At 37.2% G+C, this 20,914-nt stretch overlaps 1 protein-coding gene across 2 annotated transcripts in view; it reads left to right on the top strand.

Moving 5' to 3' along the window:
* Col4a5 (collagen type IV alpha 5 chain) overlaps positions 1–20,914 on the top strand; it is a 194,656-nt gene that overhangs the window by 155,459 nt on the left and 18,283 nt on the right. The window contains exons 38-41 of one of the 2 annotated variants that reach the window (XM_015992158.3): positions 2,586–2,666; positions 4,166–4,264; positions 5,255–5,305; positions 6,532–6,717. In XM_015992158.3, the coding sequence (XP_015847644.1) occupies positions 2,586–2,666; positions 4,166–4,264; positions 5,255–5,305; positions 6,532–6,717 (417 nt within the window). The remainder of the gene's footprint in view (positions 1–2,585; positions 2,667–4,165; positions 4,265–5,254; positions 5,306–6,531; positions 6,718–20,914) is intronic. The other variant, XM_076562145.1, reaches the window with a different exon arrangement.

Genomic DNA, 20,914 nt, shown 5'->3' with positions numbered 1-20,914 from the left:
ATGAGCCTATGGAGGAAATTTTATACATATATATACATATATACATATATATATACATATACATGTATGTATAATACATACAGCATATTCATGGAGTAGAAACTAAAAATTTTTAAATGTCAGTTGTCACCAGAGTGGTCTATCAATTTAAAGTGATTCCAGTTCATAACCCAAACAATTTTGAAAAAAAATCACAGGGCCTAGAGAATTGGCTCAGGGGTTAAGAGCACTGTTAGCTTTTGTAGCAGACCCAGGTCAATTCACAGAACCCATATATCAGCTCACAACCATCTGTAACTCCAGTTCCAGGGCATTGGACAATCTTTTCCGAACTCCAAGGGCAAGAGGTACTCATGTGGTACACATACATACATGCAGGCAAAAGCACTCATATGCATAAAATAAAATAAGTAAATCAAAAAAAGAAAAAGAAAAACGTTAAGAAACTAATTCTAAAATGGAAAATGCATATAGTATTTGAATTAATATTGGAAAAGAAAAACCTTCATTAAAAAAGCTTGGTTGGTGGGTTTGCACTCCCTGATCTCAAGGTGTGCAGTAATTAAGGTGGTATAGTACTTGCATAAAGATTAATAAGTATATTAATATAAGAGAACATAGAGAATACAAAAAGACACATGTTATGCAATAAAATGACATGAATAAAGGTCCCAAAGAAATCCAATAGGGAAAGTAAAGGCTCTTTGATAAAGATTGCTTGGTATTTGGGCTGTGAGCCTAGTCTTAAATGGCTGAGCCATCTCTTTGTCCCTCCATGATGTTACATACTCACTCATAAGTGGATATTAAGTGTAAAATAGGATAAATACACTACAGTCCACAGACTCAGAGAAACTAGATAACAAGGAGGTTTCATGTGGTGGTGGGGACGCCTGGATCTCACTGAGAAGGGAAATAGAAGAGATTTCGTGAGTGGTCTGAGGGCAGGTAGGGACAGGAACATGAGCAATCAGGTTGAGGGGGGATGGAAGAGGAGAGTACTGAAAGAGACTGCTAGAAAGGGGAGCATTCCTGGGTCAGGTAAAAACCTGGCACAATGGAATCTTCTAGGAATCTACAAGGAAGACCCCAGCTAGGACTCCTAGCAATAGCAGATACATAGCCTGAACTGGCCATCTCCTGTGACCAGATTGATGCCTAGCCCAATTTTCATCAGAGAGCTTCATCCAGCAACTGATGGGAACAGATGCAGAGACCCACAGCCAAACGTTATGCAGAGTTCAGGGAATCCTTCAGAAAAGGGAGAGAAAGGATGTAGGAGTCAGAGGTATCAAGGACACCACAGGAAGACTCACACAATCAATTAGCTGGGGATGATAAGGGCTTGAAGAGATGGAAAACACAACCAGGGAGCCTGCATGGGACTGACCTAGGCACTCTGCATATATGTTACAGTTTTGTAGCTTGGTCCTCTTACGGGACTCTTAACAGTGAGAACAGGGGCTGTCTCTGACTCTTTTACTGGTTTTTGGGACCCTACTCCTCACACCGGGTCACCTTGTCCACTCTTAGTCTTACTGCAACTTGGTATGTCATATTTTGTTGATACTCATGGGAGACCTGCCCTTTCCTAAACAGAAACAGAGGAAGAATGGAATGGGGGGGGGGGACAGAGGGGGTGTGGGGAGGAATTGGGAGGAGAGGAGGGAGGGGAAGCTGCAGCCAGGCTGTAAAATAAATAAATAAATTTATAAAAAGTGTAAAAGTCAATAACTTCGAATGAAGATAATTGATAGATTTAATTTGAGCAAAATTTAAAACTGTTCATCAAAGAAGGCCGTTAGAAAAATAAATAGGAAAGCTATAGATTAAAAACTATTGGTATGTTAGACAGACTGAAATCTGGTGTAAATAATTCCTATAACTCAATAAAAAGAAGTATAATTCAAATTTCAAAAAATGAGGAAAACTTTGAACTGATATTTCACAAAATAATATATGCTGATGGCCAGTTAACACATGAAAAGGTGACCAATGTCATTGACTGTCAGAGTAAGCATACTAAAAACAAATGGCTAACACCATGGCTGTTTTTTTTAAATAATTGATATTACAACATATATTGTGCATAGATCTGGAACAACTAACTGACTTTCTCATATGCTTCTGTTTTAAGTCTAAAATAGCATTTCAGTGTTTTTCTTTAATAAAATACAAAATGAATTTCACTGTGGCCCAGAAATTCCACTCTTTGCCATTTACTCAAGATAAAGACATATATCCACAAAACAAGATATGCAAAATGTCCCTAGTCACTTTATTCATTATACCTGAAACCTGGCAACAAATTCATGTCCAACAACAGATGACTGCATTTAAAACCAAGTGTCGAATGGAGTACTAAAAATTTTATTACCAGCAAAATACTGCTGCAATCACCTTTATATTTATGAATATGTAATAATATTAACTCCTGTCAAATTATCCAGCAATCATCAATATCTTTTGGATTCATTTTTGTTCTTTATTATTTCAATGCTAGTACTCTAAATTTAAGCATGAATTGTAGCTCAGAAAGCAATGTGTTTATTTTCTTAATTGTTCAACTGAGCTTTTTATTCTAGGAACCCCAGGGCTTCCTGGACCAAAAGGTATGAATGGTCTTCCTGGTAACCCTGGCCTTCCAGGAGAACCTGGTCCTGTAGGTAAGCATGAAATAAGAAGATATTGCTATTCTTTAAAACTAAGGCTTTTCATAGTCAGTGTGGGGAGTTCAAGTACTGTTTTGCTGTAAGCATTTTCAAGAAAAAGAAATGTAGTGCTCATTCACTTATCATTGCACGAACTGAATAACTTTTAATTTAAAAATTACCAAAATTTATCTCTAGTAGGTATTATTGTTTAGGCATACATTTTCCAGGGAGAGTAATTCTCTCTAGAAGGGCAAGTTCTAGCAAAGTTTTTCTTATTAACTTTTAAAGTGAATCCCTTGTCCTGGCCTATACCTATAAAAGCACACATTTCCTTTTGAATAATATGAAGTCATATTAAAATCTGGGGGGTGGGCTGGGAGGAAGAGGAGGGGGCAGGAGGGGGGAGAACAAGGGAATCCATGGCTGATAATGTAGAACTGAATGGTATTGTAAAATAAAATAAAAGGAAAATAAAAAATAAAAAAATCATAAAAATGTTTTGGATAATGATTTATTAGATTATTCCTTATGATCATCATTACCTTTCTTTGTTTATTCTTTATTCTGCAAGATTTCAAGATTTAGGCCAGGCAGTGGTGGCACACACCTTTAATCCCAGTACTTGAGAGACAAAGACAGGCAGATCTCTGTGAGTTCAAGGCCAGCCTGGTCTACAGAGCTAGTTCCAAGACAGCTAGGGCTACACAGAAACCCTGTCTTGAAAAACAAAAACAAAAACAAACAAACAAAAAAGATTTAATGATTTAGAGGAGTAATTCAGAAGTACTTTGTTATTACGTGTTTTTTAATTGTGTGTGTGTGAGTGTGCATGTGAATGTATATGCCCATGGAAACAGCTGAGCCCACTTTGTTATTTTTCTTTGTTTGTTTGTTTGTTCCTTTGGTTTTTCAAGACAGAGTTTTTTCTCTGTGTAGCCCTGACTCTTATGAAACTCACTTTGTAGACTGTGGGGCGTTTACCCACCACCCCCACAGCTTCCCAGAGTTTTCTTGAGTGCGAGCAGCAGGAAATATTAGATAGAAGGATTTATAGCGGAGAATCTTGCGGAGATAAACAGATAGAAAATAAAGGATAGCCTCGAGAGGGCCTGGAACCTATTCCAACGGGCCCTGACTGTCTCTGGTCCAGGGTTTTTATAGAGACGCCAAGGGGTGGAGCAAAAGACCTCCTCCCCCAGCACAGCCAAGTGCAGACCATCTCAGACACCTGCACTCAGGCCTGTGGTCCTGATCATCCTCTATTCGGACCTGCTGGGTAAAGCCACGAGGAACCCCAGAACGGGCTCCCACAGTAGACCAGGCTGGCCTTGAGCTCATAGAGATCCTCCTGCCTCTGCCTCCCGAGTGCTGAGCTCAAAGGTGTGCACCACTGCCGCTGTCTATACTTCGTTATTTTTAGAGAGAATTGTTTGGAGCTTTAATATGAAAACTGAGAAAGGATGTGGAAGGAAGTTAAAAGGGTCAGTATAACTTGCTGTGCTATGCTTTAGGTGGTGGAGGGCGTCCTGGGCCACCAGGACCTCCTGGCGAAAAAGGCAAGCCAGGTCAAGATGGCATTCCTGGACCAGCAGGGCAGAAGGGAGAACCAGGTAATATAGCTTTTCATTTTTTCTAAGTTTATAATTTCCTCCTGGTCTGCTTTGATTGGTCCTTTTACAGCTCCACTAAGATTCTTGTCTTCCTTATTATCTTCTAAGGTACCATACATTTTCCCCTTCCAAATTAACTTCTTCCTTGGTATCCTGAAGATACTAGCTCATATTCATTGAACAAATTGCTTTTTTTTAAAGAAAAAAGTTCTAAATATTGTCCATTCGCTTTTACAACAACAATGCCCAATCTGTACTTTATTTATGTATTTTTGTCTAAGTATACAAAGTATGACTGAGAGTCATCACAAGTAGAGTGGATGTTGGTATGGTTTTCTTTTTTTCAAAATGCCTTCAGGTCATCAGTCTTGGTGGCAAGTGCCTTTGCCCACTGAGCCATCTTGCCAGCTCTGTAATTTTTCCTTTATAGTGCAACTGACAAATCAGGTGACAAATATATGGTGACAACTTAAAGAGTAAACCTATACCAACCTCCAAAAATGTTTGTTTTTTCTGTATGTGTGAGTGTTTTGCCTGCATACATGTATATGCACCATGTACATACCTTTCTGTCCTTAGAGGTCAGAAGAAGATGTTACAGACAGTTGTGACCCACCACTGTTTGGATTCGGGGAACCAAATTCAATTCCTTTGAAAGACCAGCAAGTTCTATTAACTGCTGAGCTGAAACTCTGGTCCCTATACTTTTCTTATGTTAGAATTGTTCGATGTTAGAAGTCCGTCTTCTGGGGCTGGGCATGGAACTCAGCAGTAAAGCATGTTTCTAGCATATGCAATGCTTGGGTTCTGTCTGTAGAACAAGAAAGGAAGGGTTGGGAAGGACAGAGGAAAAGGAAGGGAGTGGGAGAAAGGGGATAAGGAGAGCGGGGAGGAAAAAAATATTCAGCATGTTTGATATACATAACACATATTAGAAACCTAAACTATCAGTTATCTATTTTAAATTGTTTTTATTTTGTACCCTAACAGGTCAACCAGGCTTTGGAACCCCAGGACCTCCTGGACTCCCAGGACTTTCTGGTAAACCTTAACAAATCAGGTTATAGCTACTTTTAAAATGAAAATATTCCCCAGTCCATTTATTTTTCTATCTCGACCATGTATTATTATAAAATACATCTGAAATTTAAAAAAAAACTTAAAGTTCAATTTACTTTTATAATATTTCTCATTGCTACTTACTATAAGGCACTATGTTTAGCAAAAATGACATCCTTACGGAAAATTCAATAAGTAGCCTTTCATTCATGTCATAAATACTAAGGACAAAGAAAACATAAAAAGGTGAAAATTGTAGGAAATTTAGTAGCTTTCATTTATCTAGAAAACCACTCTTTTCTCTCTGCAAAAGCATTATCAGAGTAACATATGAGACAATTCTGTAGAAATATGTACCAATAATAGAAATGCTTCTTGAAAACTCATCTAAGAGCTAGGCATGATGGTATATATCTAAGGCTGAGGAAAGAGGATCATGTGTTCTATGCCAACCCGGTATATTGAGAATCCCCAGCCAGCCTGATCCACATAGCAAGAAGATCTGAGGTGTAGATACATATCTATCTTCTTTTTCTAGTATGTGATCTTACAATAAGCACTAAATAGTTAAGATAAATCCAAATAATTACAGACTTGTATGTTGATATCTTGAAATGACTATTGACTGATCTCTAGAGGCTTTTCTCAAACTAAAATTATATCCCCTAAAAATTCTAATATCCTTTTCATGATAAGTATTGCTTTAATGTGCTACTGTTTTATGGTTCTTAATTATTAGTGTTTTATAATAAAATGTCAAGAGCGGTTTGTCTAAATTATGATTATAAACTTTTAGTATCATGGTCTGAATATAATAGTAGCCATTGAATTTCATTAGTTTTAAAATTAGACCCAAAACTTTTGAGAGTTGTCTTCATCCATCTTGAACCAATTCTTGAAGCTACTTTATGCTTTTTATATTTTGCCTATCTTATTTTCCTCATAACTTCTGGTCATGTGTTCATTGTTCTATGTCTTAATACAAAGGATACCTTTTAAGATGCTGGCATTATTTCTATATTGCTAATAAGTACTTCTGGTGACAGGTACATGGTTTTAATAAAGAGAACGGAGTTTTCATGTATTTGAAATAAAATCATCCTAGTGAATTTCATTAGCTTATCAAATAGTTTCAGGCTTATAGGCCAGCTTATAATTTAGCATTCAGTATTATTTAGTGTATCCCTAATTTTACTTTACTTTTACAGGTCAAAAGGGTGATGGAGGATCACCTGGCATTCCAGGAAATCCTGGTCTTCCAGGTTCAAAGGGTGAACCAGGCTTTCAGGGATTCCCTGGTATGCCAGGTCCCCCAGGTCCTCCTGGTTCTCCTGGTCCAGCTTTGGAAGGCCCTAAAGGAAACCCTGGGCCTCAAGGCCCTCCTGGGAGACCAGGTATGATCATGCGTGGTACAAGAAATGGTCTGTTTACCAGTTCATTCATTTCATTTTGCTGGCAGGTTATTCTGTTTTTAGGGTTTTAGAATTTGTCACATGACAACTCCTTATAAGAAAATAGCTTGGTTCATACCTAGCTCATTCTAATATATACGTCCTTTTCAGTAATGCATGTATTATTTAAGTTCAAGTACAACAAAACAACTTGAATGAAAAGAAGTGAAAATGGTGGTTATATTAGTATTGTTATTAATGATAAAACTATACTAATAACCTGGCATCAAAATGCAATCTATATTTTTTAAGGTAAGCTTCTCAGCATGTCATCACAGAAATCATTCTAGTGATCACCAAATACATGCTTGTGTTCCATACCAGAAGCTGTTGCTATGGTTCTGTCACATGATCAGCAAATATCACAAGGCACAATTAAAAAAAAAAAAAACTTGATCTCTAGGAACTAGGCTATGAAATTTATCTTCAGCATCACAGCATGATCAGATTGACTCATAATCTCTTCATAGCTCATGTCTGTACCTCGCCTTTCCTGTGCTCACTCTTCAGTAGATCAGTTTTGCACACAAGGATCACATTTTCATTTTGTGTCTGTGCTGTGTCATTCCATTCTACTAGTTGGGGAATGTTCATTTTCACCCCAGGTTAATGCTGCTGAGTCCAATTGCTGGTGATAGGTTATCAAAAGATTTGATGGACTTTATATTCACTTTCTTTAGTAGCTGAAAATTTAGTCTTCATTATTTTTTTAAAGAAGAGAAATTTGAGATATAAAGAAACCAAACAATTGTCCTTTCATTGCTTGAAAATTCTTAATTCATTTTTAAAGTGTACCTTGAAATGAAAATTTGTATTTATATTAGAATAAAATTGTGAGTAATTGGACTTAATTTTACTAACATGTACCCTAAACACATGAATTAAACATTATCACGTACTGGATTCAGAACATCATTTTCAAAGTCAGATTTAATGTGAGCTAGCTTGACTGTTCCTAGAGGGTGTTGCTTTTCCTTTATTTACTACTGAAGATAACCAGCAAAAAAAATTCTCAGCCACATTAACTCTCTTGCATGCAACATAACGAACTGAAGCCAGTATCTTGCTTTGTTTGCATGTCACAATTCAAATAAACCAAACTATTATCCTTATATATTCTAATTAGCACTGTGGTTATTTGCTACCAGGAATGGAGCTCTTGGTTGAACATTTCTTTAAAATAATTACAGAAAAGCAGTTGTCACAAACATGCTTTTGTAATCACTATTTTAAAAGGATAATCAAAGTTCTCAGAAGAAGAATGCATACCTAATGAGTGTTTGATTTCTTGATTTATTTATAAACTACAGACCCAAAATAAAGTTTTAAACCAGTTTATCTTAGAATTGAATGTTCTGAGTCTGGGTTCATAATAATGACCATCGTAAAATGATTTTTTTTTAATTTTCAAGCTATAGTGTGTGTATAGTTTTCATTTTAGCATTAATGTTAAATGAGGATAATTTGGTTTATATGAGATGCATGAATATGGACTTTCAGGGTGTTCTATTATTAAATTCAACTTTAACTTGAAAGTGTTTAGTATAATGCTTTAGTTTCTTGATGTTTCTAACAGTTTTGATATTTTCCTTTTTGTTAACGATGGAATTGGGCCTTGGTGAACTTCCATCCCTATCCAGGTCCTCCAGGTTAGCTCCTTAACTCCAAAGTAGTAACTGCATGAAATTGAAAACTTTGCCTATGTATTTATGTACATATATTATATATGTGTGTATATACATGTATGTGAGTTTGTATATATACCTACCATTTTAAATAGATTTTAAGAACATATGCCAATTCAATTTTTAAATAGTGGCCTGGAACTAAGTAGTCAGAAAATTGTGGTGCCAAGTATTTCTCTTGGAATGAGTCCATATTATCCAATTAGGAAAATGAACTAAATTAAATGCTTCAAAATTCATACTTCTATGTCATTATTAATTGAAATTTTATAATACTCAATTTTGTCAAAAAATATGTTTCTTTTGGTAGATTGTATTTTTTATTGTTGCCTTGTAAACTTTTAATGCAATGAAACTAAACTTATTCAGAAAGGCATCTTAAAAATAATAATGTATATTATCAGATCATGCAGATAATGTAATCTTTGATTGGCTAAAAACACACACCTCTGTAAGGTTATCTTTTTGTCATGTCTTTCTTTTTATTATTATTAAGAAATTTTCTATTCATTTTACATGCCAACCACAGATTCCCCTGTCCTCCCTTCTCCCACCCTCCAGCCTTCCCACTCAACCCTCTCCCCATTCCCACCTCTTCCAAGGCAAGGTCTCCAACAGGGAGTCAGCAGAACCTGGTACATTCAGTTGAGGCAGGTCCAAGCCCCTCCTCCCTGCACCAAGGCTTGGGAAAGTGTCTCTTCATAGGCACTAGGCTCCAAAAAGCCAGCTCATGCACTAGGGACAGGTCCTGATCCCACTGCCTTGGGGCCCCCTAAACAATTCAAGCTAAACAACTGTCTCACTTATCCAGAGGGCCTAGTCCAGTACCATGGGGGCTCCTCAGCTATTGGTCCACAGTTCATGCACTTCCACTAGTTTGGTTAGTTGTCTCTGTACTTTTTCCAGTCATGGTTTCCATATCCCTTGCTTAATGAATCCCTCCTCTCTCTCATCGATTGGTCTCCTGGAGTTCCACCTGGGGCTTGGCCATGGATCTCTGCATCTGCTTCCATCAGTCACTGGATGAGGGTTCCATGATGACAGTTAGGTTATTCAGCCATCTGATCACCAGAGCAGGCCAGCTCAGGCACCCTCTCAACTATTGCCAGTAGTCTATGGTGGAGTCATCCTTGTGGATTCCTGGAGACCTCCCTAGCACTCTGCTTCTCCCTATTCCCGTGGTGTCTTCATTTAACATGGTATCTCTTTCCTTGCTCTCCCACTCTGCTCCCATTCCAGCTTGAATCTCCTGCTTGCCTAAGCTCTCATCAGCTGTCCCTTGCCATCCATAGCCCACTCACCCCCAGTTTGCTCATGTAGATCTCATCCATTTCTCCATCACTGGGCGGGCAATCCATGTGTCTTTCCTCGGGTCCTCCTTACTGGCTAGCCTCCCTAGAGCTTTGGGTTGCAGTCTGGTTATCCTTTGCTTTATATCTAGTATCCACTTATGAGTGAGTACATACCGTGTTTGTCTTTCTGAGTCTGGGTTACCTCACTCAATGATATTTTCTAGTTCCATCCATTTGCCTGCAACCTCGTGGTGTCATTGTTTTTCTCTGCTGAGTAGTATTCCATTGTGTATATGTACCACATTTTCTTTCTCCATTCTTCAAGTGATGGGCATCTAGGTTGTTTCCAGGTTCTGGCTATTACAAATAATGCTATGAACATAGTTGAGCATGTGACCTTGTGATATGATTGAGCATTCCTTAGGTATATGCCCAAGAGTGGTATAGTGGTCTTGAGGTAGATTGATTCCCAATTTTCTGAGAAACTGCCATGCTGATTTCCAAAGTGGCTGTACAAGTTTGCATTCCCACCAACAGTGTAGGAGTGTTCCCCTTGCTCCACATCTTCTCCAACATAAGCTGTCTTCAGTGTTTTTTATCTTAGTCATTCTGACAGGTGTAAGATAGTATCTCAGAGTTGTTTTGATTTGCATTTCCCTGATGAATAAAAGTGTTGATCAATTCCTTAAATGTCTTTTGGCCATTTGAGATTCTTCTGTTGAGAATTCTCTGTTTAGTTCTATAGCCCATTTTTTTTTAATGGACTGTTAGGTATTTTGATGTCTAGTTTCTTGAGTTCTTTATATATTCTAGAGATCAGCCCTCTGTCAGATGTGGTGTTGGTGAAGATTGTAGCTGAAGTTTTCCTGTGTCCCACCTGGCCCATGGTCAGTACAAATGTCTCTCACCTGCCAGTCCTGCAGCCGCTTGGACCCAAGTAAACACACAGAGGCTTATATTAAGTAAAATTGCTCAGGCCTACCACTGACTAACTCTTACATTTAAACTAACCCATAATTCTTATTTATGTTTAGCCACGTGGCTTGGTAACTTTTCTCAGTTCTGCCTTCACATCTTGCTTCCTCTGTGTCTGACTGGCGACTCCTGACTCAGTCTTCCTCTTGCCAGAATTTTCCTTGTCTGTATATCCTCTCTATACTTGCTGCCTGGCTACTGGCCAATCAGCATTTTGTTTATCAGCCAATGGGAACAACACATTCACAACATGCAGAGCACCATCACCCATCAGAAGATCTTTTCCTATTCTGTAGGCTGTTGTTTTGTCTTATTGACCATGTCCTTTGCCAAACAAAAGCCTCTCAGTTTCAAGGGGTCACATTTATTAATTGCTTCTCTCAGCATCTGTGGTACTGGTGTTATATTTAGGAAGTGATATCTGGTGCCAATGCATTCAGGACTACTTCCTACTCTCTCTTCTATCAGTTTCAGAGTAATTGGATTCATGTTGAGGTCTTTGATCCACTTGGACTTAAGTTTTGTACATGGTGACAGATATGGATCTATTTGCAGTCTTCAACATGTTGACATCCAGTTATGCCAGCACCATTTGTTGAAGATGCTTTCTTTTTCCATTGTACAGTTTTGGCTTCTTTGTCAAAAATTAGGTGTTTATACATGTGCAAATTAATGTCAGGCTCTTCAATTTAATTCCATCGGTCCATATGTCAGTTTTTATGCCAGTACCAAGCTGTTTTTATTACTGTAGTTCAATAGTAGAGCTTGAAGTCAGGGATCATGATGTCTCCAGAGGTTGCTATATTGTACAAGATTCTTTTAGCTATCCTAGGTTTTTTGTTTTTCCATATGAAGTTGAGTATTGTTCTTTCCAGATGTGTGAAAAATTGTGTTGGGATTTTGATGGGGATTGCATTGAATCTGTAGATTGCTTTCGGTAAGATTGCCATTTTTACTATGTTAATCTTACCTATCCATGAGCATGGGAGAACTTTCCATTTTCTGATAGGTTCTCCAATTTCTTTCTTCAGAGACTTAAAGTTCTTGTCATACAGATCCTTCACTTGCTTAGTTAGAGTTACTCCAAGGTATTTTATATTATCTGTGGCTATTTTAAAGTGTGATGTTTCTCTAATTTCTTTCTCAGCCTTTTTAGCATTTGTATATAGGAGAACTATTGATATTTTTTTTAGTTAATCTTGTATGCTGCCACATTACTTAAGGTATTTATCAGCTGTAGAAGTTCCCTGATAGAATTTTTGGGGTCACTTATGTACACTATCATATTGTCTGTAAATAGTGAAAGTTTGACTTCTTCCTTTCCAATTTCTATCCCTTTGATCTCCTTTTGTTGTCTTATTTATTGCTCTAGCTAGAACTTCAAGTACTATATTGAATCAGTATGGGGAGAGTGGACAGCTTTGTCTTGTTCCTGATTTTAGATGAATCACTTTGAGTTTCTCTCCATTTAATGTGATGTTAGCTGTCAGCTTGCTCTAAATTGCCTTTATTATGTTTAGGTATGTTTCTCTGATCTCTCCAGGACCTTTATCATGAAGGAGTGTAGGATTTTGTCAAAGGCTTTTTCAGCATCCATTGAGATGATCATGTGTTGTTTTTTTCTTTTGGTTTGTTTATATGGTGGATTACATTGACAGATTTTCATATGTTGAACCATCCTTGCATCCCTGGGATGAAGATAATGGTATATAATTTTTTTGATGTGTTTGTGGATTCGGTTTGCCAATATTTTATTGAGTGTTTTTGCATCAATTTTCATTGGTCTGTAATTCTCTTTCTTTGTTGCATCTTTGTGTGGTTTGGGTATCAGAGGAACTGTAGCCTCATAAAAGGAGTTTGGTAATGTTCCTTCTGTTTCTATTGTGTGGAACAATTTGAAGAGTATTGGAATTAGCTCTTCTTTGAAATTCTGGTAGAATTCTGCAGTGAAACCATCTGGTCCTGAACTTTTTTTTTTTTTTTGGTTTGGAGACTTTTAATGACTGTTTATATTTCCTTAGGGTTATTGGCCTATTTAAATAGTTTATCTTGTCTTGATTTAACTTTGGTATGTGGTACCTATCCAGAAAATTGTCCATTTCTTTCAGATTTTCCAGTTTTGTGGAGTACAGGTTTTTGAACTATGACCTGATGATTCTCTGGATTTCCTCATTGTCTATTGTTATGTTTCCCTTTTAATTTCTAATTTTGTTTATTGGATACTCTCTTTCTGCTTTTTGGTTAATTTGGATAAGGGCTTGTCTATCTTATGGATTTTTTTCAAAGAATCAACTCTTTGTTTTATTGACTCATTGTATTGTTCTGTTTGTTTCTATTTCATTGATTTCAACCCTCAATTTGATTATTTCCTGGCGTCAATTCCTCCTGGGTGAGTTTGATTCTTTTTGTTCTAGAGCTTTCAGGTGTGCTGTTGAGTCACTAGTGGAGATTTCTCCATCTTCTTTATGTGGGTATTTAGTGCTATGAATTTTCCTCTTAGCACTGCTTTCATGGTGTCCCATAAGTTTGAGTATGTTGTACATTCATTTTATTGAATTCTAGGACATCTTTAATTTCTTTCTTTATTTCTTCCTTGACCCATTGGTGATTCATTTGGGCATTGTTCAATTTCCATGAGACTGTAGGTTTTCTGTAAATTTTGTTGTTGAAATCTAACTTTAAGCCATGGTGGTCTGATAAATAACAAGAGGTTATTCCAATTTCTTTTTTGTATCTGTTGAGATTTGCTTTGTGACTGAACATCTCATCAGTTTTAGAGAAGATTTCATGGGGTGCTGAGAAGAAGGTATATTCTTTTGTGTTAGGGTGGAATGTTCTGTAGATATCTATTAAGTCCATTTGAGTCATAACTTCTGTTAGCTGCCTTAAATCTCTGTTAAGTTTCAGTCTGGCAGATGTATCCAGTGATGAGAATGGGGTGTTGAAGTCTCCCACTACTATTGTGTGGGTTTTGATGTGCGATATAAGCTTTAGTAATGTTTCTTTTACAAATGTCGGTGTCCTTGTATTTGGGGCATGAATGTTCAGAATTGAGACTTCATCTTGTGGATTTTCCCTGTGATAAGTATGCAATGTCCTTCCTGATCTCTTTCTATTGATTTTAGTTTGAAGTCTATTTTATTAGATATTAGGGTAGCTACACCAGCTTGCTTCTTAAGTCCATTTGATTGGAAAGGCTTTTCCCAGACTTTTACTCTGAGGCAGTGTCTGTCTTTAAAGTTGAGGTGTGTTTCTTGTATGGAGCAGAAGGTGGATCCCGTTTTCATATCCATTCTGTCAGCCTGTGTCTTTTTATAGGCGAATTGAGACCATTGACATTAATGGGTATTAATGACCAGTAATTGTTAATTCCTGTTAATTTTTGTTGGTTGTATTGTGTATTTCTCTTCTTTGGTATTTGTTGGTGTGGGATTATCTATTCCCTGTGTTTTCATGGGTGTATCTAACTTCCTTGTGTTGGATTTTTCCTTCTAGTGCTTTCTGTAGGGCTGGATTTGTGGATAGGTATTGTTTAAATCTGGTTTTATCATGGAATATTTTGTTTACTCCATCTATGGTTGTAGCTGGAGAATGTACACATATATGGTGATTGAGAGTTTTCCTGGATATAATAGTCTGGGTTGACATCCATGATCTCTTAGTGTCTATATAATGTCTGTCCAGGACCTTCTGGCTTTTAGAATCTCCATTGAGAATTCAGGTGTTATTCTGATGGGTTGCCTTTATACGTTACTTGGCCTTTTTCCTTTGCAGCTCTTAGTATTTTTTTCTTTATTCTGTATGTTTAGTGGTTTGATTATTATGTGGCAAGAGATCTTTTTTTTTGATCCAGTCTATTTGATGTTCTGTAAGCTTCTTGTACCTTCATAGGCATTTCCTTCTTTAAGTTGGAAAGGTTTTCTTCTATTATGTTGTTGAATATATTTTCTGTGCCTTTGAGTTCGTATTCTTTTCCTTCTTCTCTCCCTATTATTCTTAGGTTTGGTCTTTTCATGGTGTCTCAGATTTCCTGGACATTTTGTGTTATGACTTTCTGGCTTTAGTGTTTTCTTTGACTGATGAATTTATTTCCTCTATTGTATCTTCAATGCCAGAGATTCTCTCTTCTATCTCTTGCATTCTGTTGGTTATGCTTGCATCTGTAGTTCCTGTTCATTTACTCAGATTTTCCATTTCCAGCCTTTCCTCAGTTTGTGTCTTCTTTATTGCCTCTATTTCAGTTTTCAAATCTTGGACTTTTTCATTCACCTGTTTAATTGCTTTTTCTTGGCTTTCTTTAAGGGATTTATTGATTTCTTCTAATTTTTTGTTTGCCTTTTCTTGGAATTCTTTAAGGGTAATTTTCATTTCCTCTTTAAAGGCCTCTATCATCTTCTTAAAGTCATTTTTAAGGTCTATTTCTTCTGCTTCTTCTGCTTTGGGATGTTCAAGTCTTGCTGATGTAGCACCACTAGGGTCTGTTGGTGCCATATTGGTCTTTATGTTGTTGACTGTATTTTTGCACTGGCATCTACCCATCTCTTCCTCTACTCCAAGCAAGTGTTGTCTGTGTCTGAGGGAGCCTCTTGTGGTCCAGTTGATACTCTTGTTCTAATGGGAGCTCTTCGTCTAATCTGGGCTCTTGGTTCAGTCTGTGCTGATGGATTCTGTGTCTCAGGGAGCAGATCTTAGTCTAGTGGGCACCAGTGGGCTCTGTCTCAGGGAGCAGCTATTCCCAAGTGGTGCAGGGTGGGACCTGTTTTCTGTTCCCCATTGGTGCAGGGTAGGCTTATGTCTCTGGTTTTCACTGATGTCACAGGGGGCTGTTTTCTTGGCAAGGAGGTGGGGAAGGGGCAGCTAGCTGGTCCCTGGGGCACCAAAGGCTTTGGGGAGGGGCACGGGATGTGCTGCTGGGGCCTAGGGGCTAGGGACCTGCTCTGCCCAATCTGGAGATGGGGCCACCTCCTCTATAAGGTTTTCAAACAGCTACATATTTTGGCTTGTCACATATTTCTAAAGATTTGTTTTTATTTTAACTTATGAACATATTTGTGTGTCCATGTGTGGGTATGGGCACATGAGGCCAGAGGCATAAAACTCCCTAGGAGAGGAGAGAGATGGTTCAACAGTTAAGAGCATTGATTGATGTTCCAGAGGACCCAGGTTAAATTCCCAGGCCCTCTGGTCATATCAGGATAAAAATAAGAAAAAAAAGAAGGAAAAACTCTCCTGGAGCTGAAATTACAAACAGTTGTGAGCTGCTTAGCATAGGTGCTGAGAACTGAACTTGAGTCCTCTGCAATGTGTGCTCTTCACCACTGAGCCATCTTTTTAGGTCCTTTTTTAAAGTTGCACTGCTGTGAAGAAGAATATGCATAAATAAAAAAAACACTCAGTGTAGCCAGCACAAGTTAAAGGCTCACTATAGTATATGTTCATCACATATGCAAACAAATTCGCCAAAGATAGCTGGGAATTGTGGCACACGCCATTAATTCCAATACTTGGGAGGCAGAGGCAGGCAGATCTCTCTGACTTCAAGGCCAGGCTGATCTACAAAGTGAGTTCCAGGACAGTCAGAGATACACAGAGAAACCCTGTCTCAAAACAAACAAATCCAAAAAACAAACAAACAAAAGTACACCAAAGAAAAATTACCAAGAGATACCCAATAGGGAAAAACTGTTGATTTCTAGTTTTATTTGTTTGTTTTTGTTTAATGTATACCTAATCTAGGATGAAAAGTTAGCCATGGATATCTCAATGTATTTATTATTTTTATTATTTTTCAAAGTAAAGAGTCCTTTTCTCATTTGTAGAAAGAAAGTAAAATGAGAGTCAAGTATAATCCTGAGGTCTGGCTTTTGATAATGGGGAGTCCTTTTTTCTCAAATGAACTAAAAATTCAGTTTGTGAGGGGAAGCCATGAATCTGTATGTAAATTTGATTTTTCCCATATCAACCCATTATACATACATTTGTTCATACATACATATACAAACACAAAATAATTTATGTATATGAATTTATTTACTAGGAATTTTTAAAGATGAAAGATGGCATGACATTTTTTCCTTTTAATCTTATTTTAGTTATTTGTGTTTTTGTTTGTTTTGTTTGTATCCAAAGCTTCCCCGCCCTCCCTCTTCCCAGTTCCTCCCTCCCCACCACCATCCACTCCAACCTATCCACTCCTCCTCCACTGTTTCTCTTCAAATACAGGCAGGCATCCCATGGATATCAGCCAGCCATGGAATATCAAGTTACAGTGAGACCAGGCACCTCCTCTTCTGTTAAAGGAGGATAAGGCAATCTGGTATGAGAAATGGGTCCCAAAAGCAGGCAACAGAGTCAGACACACCCTGCTCTCACTCTTAGGAGTTCCATTAAGAAGACCAAGTTGCATAACTGTCACATATGTGCAGAGGGCCTTGGTCAGTCCCATGCAGGATCCCTAGTTGTCAGTTCAGTCTCTGTGAGCCCCTATGAGCGCAGGTTAGTTGATTCTGTGAATTTCCTTGTGGTGTTCTTGACCCCACTGGCTTCCACAATCCTTCCTCCCATTCTTCCATAGGATTCCCCAAGCTCCGCCTAATGTTTAGATGTGTGTCTCTGCTTCTGTTTCCATCAGTTGCTGGATGAAGCCTCTCTGAGCACAGTTGGGCCAGGCACCAAACTATGAGTACAGCAGAATATCATTAGGAGTCAGTTCATTGACTTTTTTCCCTTTTTTGCCAGTAATGTTTGGTTCTATCCTGGGTCTCTGGAGGTATCCCACCTCTGGGTCCTGGCCCTCAAGGCTGAGCTCCCTCTCAGATATGGGTCTCCAGCTGTTCCAGTCATTAGTTGGTCATTCCCTCAGTTGCTGTGCCATGTTTCCCCTAGCCCATCTTACAGGCAGAACACATTGTAGGTCCAAAGGTTTGTGGCTGGGTTGGTGTCCCACTCTCTCCACAGGAAGTGGCAAGACAAATTTTATTTAAGACAACTACAGTAGAGGAGATCCCATTATGACAGAGAAATATAACTAAACTCGACTGACAATAGAACAGAGACAAGTAAAGACTTCCGGGACAGAAAGAGAGTTATTTATTGGTTGAAAATTACTGAGAGGTACTTAAAGGTAGGAGGAGTCTTGTTAAACTGACTTCATATTGATTGTCACTAAAGACAGGCCAAGGATTTAGACATCAGACAGGTGAGGAACTTGATCAGATGTTAACTATTGGAGATTTGGAGGTTGAGTAGCACGGAACTGATTTGGTTGGATTTTTCCTGTAATTGGGCTTTAGCAGGCAAAACTTGGCTGACAAGGTGAAACCTAGCAGGAAGGCTCACACGTACTGGTCTAAGGTTTGGTCCAAGAGAGGTTCATTTTTCCTACAGGAAAACTGAGACCCAAAATGGCTGAGAATCTTGCTTAAAGTCATGCATGCTGTTAGTGACTGACTAGGGGCTCCCCAGTACAAACCCTGTAATTCTTCCACAACAGCTTGATGTTTATGATCTGCTCTCTTGATAAGTTCATGGAAACAAACTGCCTGTATCATGTTAGGAGACATGGCTGTACAAACTGGGTCTTGGATCAAGTTTGTCTCTTTTCTTTTTTTCTTACCTCGAATCTCTATTAATCTCTAATAACATCATCTTACATTCTTCCTAAGTAGATGTCATTGAGTAGATTAAGACACTGAATGTGATTCAACTATCAGCAAGATACAGACAAAATTAGGAGGTACTTCGAAGCAATTTTGACTCTTTTCTGTCTAACTTGCCTAGAATTTCTGCTGCTTTGATCACTGCTAGATGGGACTGCTAGCTAGGAATTTTTTTTCTGAAATACTAGAATATATTTGAAGAAGGAAGAGAAAATAGCCACGTTGCTTTAAAACCAATTTAACAACTTCCCATTTGTTAAACATGCTCAAATTGTAGTTATTGAAATCTAGCCTCTGTGATGTTTACAATAGGTGAAGAAAGTAACTTTGAATGGACATTAGAATTAAAACATATTACTTGACCCTGTAACAACATCAGCAATCACTAATTATATATAAGATTCTGTGGTCTTATATATGGTTTCTTTTTCAGTTAAATTTAATTAGGTGATTTGAAAAATAGTGGAATGAGACCTCATACATAAAATTGACTTGGCATATAACTCATTAAAATGTAGCCTTTTAGGAAATGAAGTCTTAGAAGTTTTGCTATGATATGGTCCAAAGTTTCCCATGCTAATGAACCATTAAGATGTCATATATCAATAAGATATCTTCTTGAATATTCTTCTTATTAGGTCCTTCTAAATCAAATATACATATAAAATATCTTTAATTTGAATTATACTAAGTAGCAATTCTAATCTAGTTAATTGGGTGGCCAGACTTTAAGCCATTGGCTAATTTGTTGTATATGGTTTGGAGACTATTTAAAAAGTACAAATATATTTTTCTAAATTTCAAATTCTCAAATGCTTTTAAAGTTCTGGTTTTGATCATCATTGTTTTCTTTTAGCATCTTGCACATGTCAGACAGTAGTTCTATATTTCAAAACTTGACTTTGACCCTTATATAAACATGTAAGGGAGGACAGTATAGGTAACATTGTTCTTGTTACATTCAGAGAAATTGAATTCTCCAGAATCATATTGTTATTAAATGACAGAGTCAAGAGTAAGTTCCAAGATCTTTTAACACCTGGAACTTGGTGATCTAGCACAATTTATTCTCTCTAATATCCAATGTTTATAAATCATAGCAAGAACTCTAAGAAAAAGGAAATTGTGTTTATAGTCAATTTACACTAACCAAAGAGTGTTCTGTTTGTAGGCTTTAATATTTTTATGTAGTTATCTTCCTTTAAATGGTGAATAGCCAGATAATATGTGCATTAAGTAATAATTTCAAGATGTTATAATACTTAAAATGGCTTGGGGTGGGATATTGCATGCCAGAATATCTTAAAGCACCTCTTCACTAATAGTCTTCATATCATTGGAAAATTCAGATATTTGTTTTTAAGTTCAATGGCTTTTTATGCTTAAGTACTTATTATAAATACCAATTTATAGAAGATGGCCTCCTGATTTATTATGAAAAAAGTTAAAATGTGAATTTATGAAAAGGTATTTGAATAAGACAAAAGTAAAACTGATAATGGTGTGACCTGGTTTTTATTTTTCCATTGAGTCTCAAGGGAGCTTTATAATTATAATTTTGCCTATGTTTTGAAAGTTAGCTGTTATTTATCATATTGGGTCACTCTGAACATTCAAATAAATTTTCATTTCATGTTTTTATTGAAGGATGGCAGAGACTAAGATATGCCTAAATATTTATTCACAGTTACCTCTTTGTTAAAGGAAATGAAGGCTTTTGGTGAAATGGTACCATCTTGCCAACTTTAATGTTTTGAGTAGCTTAACTTTTAGAAATGCATAGTAGAAATGTTAACAAAGTCTCGTAAATAGAGTCCCTCTCCCATTAAATTAATGATCAACAGCATATTCTCTAGAATATGCTCTATTTGAAAAAGATTTAGTTCTATCTATTTCTGGGTGGGTCTGTTTGCATATTGATTGTGCTGTAGGTATAAGAAATGCTGACAAAGGGGATTATTGTTTAACTTTTTCTGTAATGTGAACCACTTCTAACTCATAATCTTATTTTGTACTGTGTGATGTCTGACACTGCTAACATCGATCTTTGGGCTTTGGTGAACTCTGATCTTCCCAGGTTTCCAAGGTTAGACTCTTCACTGGTCAGTTGTCTCTTTTTTTTTTAATGCTTTTTATATGTGATAAGAGAAATGCACTTTATTGCTGTAATTCAGAAGTCATTGAAAATGATGTTATCCTTAAATACTATCCTATTGGGTCTTGACAATTTGGAGAAGGTAATATGACATATTTACTATTGAGTTTGAAATAATATATCTTTGAGATCTGATTGATTGTAATAGATACTTTCATATGCATATATGGTGAATTTTAAATAGGCATGCAAATACCTTCACATTGTAAACTGCAAGATATTTATTTAAGCAAGCATCCGGATAATTTCTAATCTCTGCATATGGATTTTTTTCTTCTTGAAATATGTTTTTGCCCATAATTGCCCTGAGCTGTGTGTTCAAGGCTGTTTTCAGTAATAGAGGAAAGAAGCTATTGTATACAGTTAAAATAAAAT

The sequence above is a fragment of the Peromyscus maniculatus genome, chromosome X (assembly GCF_049852395.1).
Source record: "Peromyscus maniculatus bairdii isolate BWxNUB_F1_BW_parent chromosome X, HU_Pman_BW_mat_3.1, whole genome shotgun sequence".
Lineage (NCBI taxonomy): Eukaryota > Metazoa > Chordata > Mammalia > Rodentia > Cricetidae > Peromyscus > Peromyscus maniculatus.
Note: the sequence above shows the minus strand (reverse complement) of the source record. Positions and strands in the feature narration are given on the sequence as shown.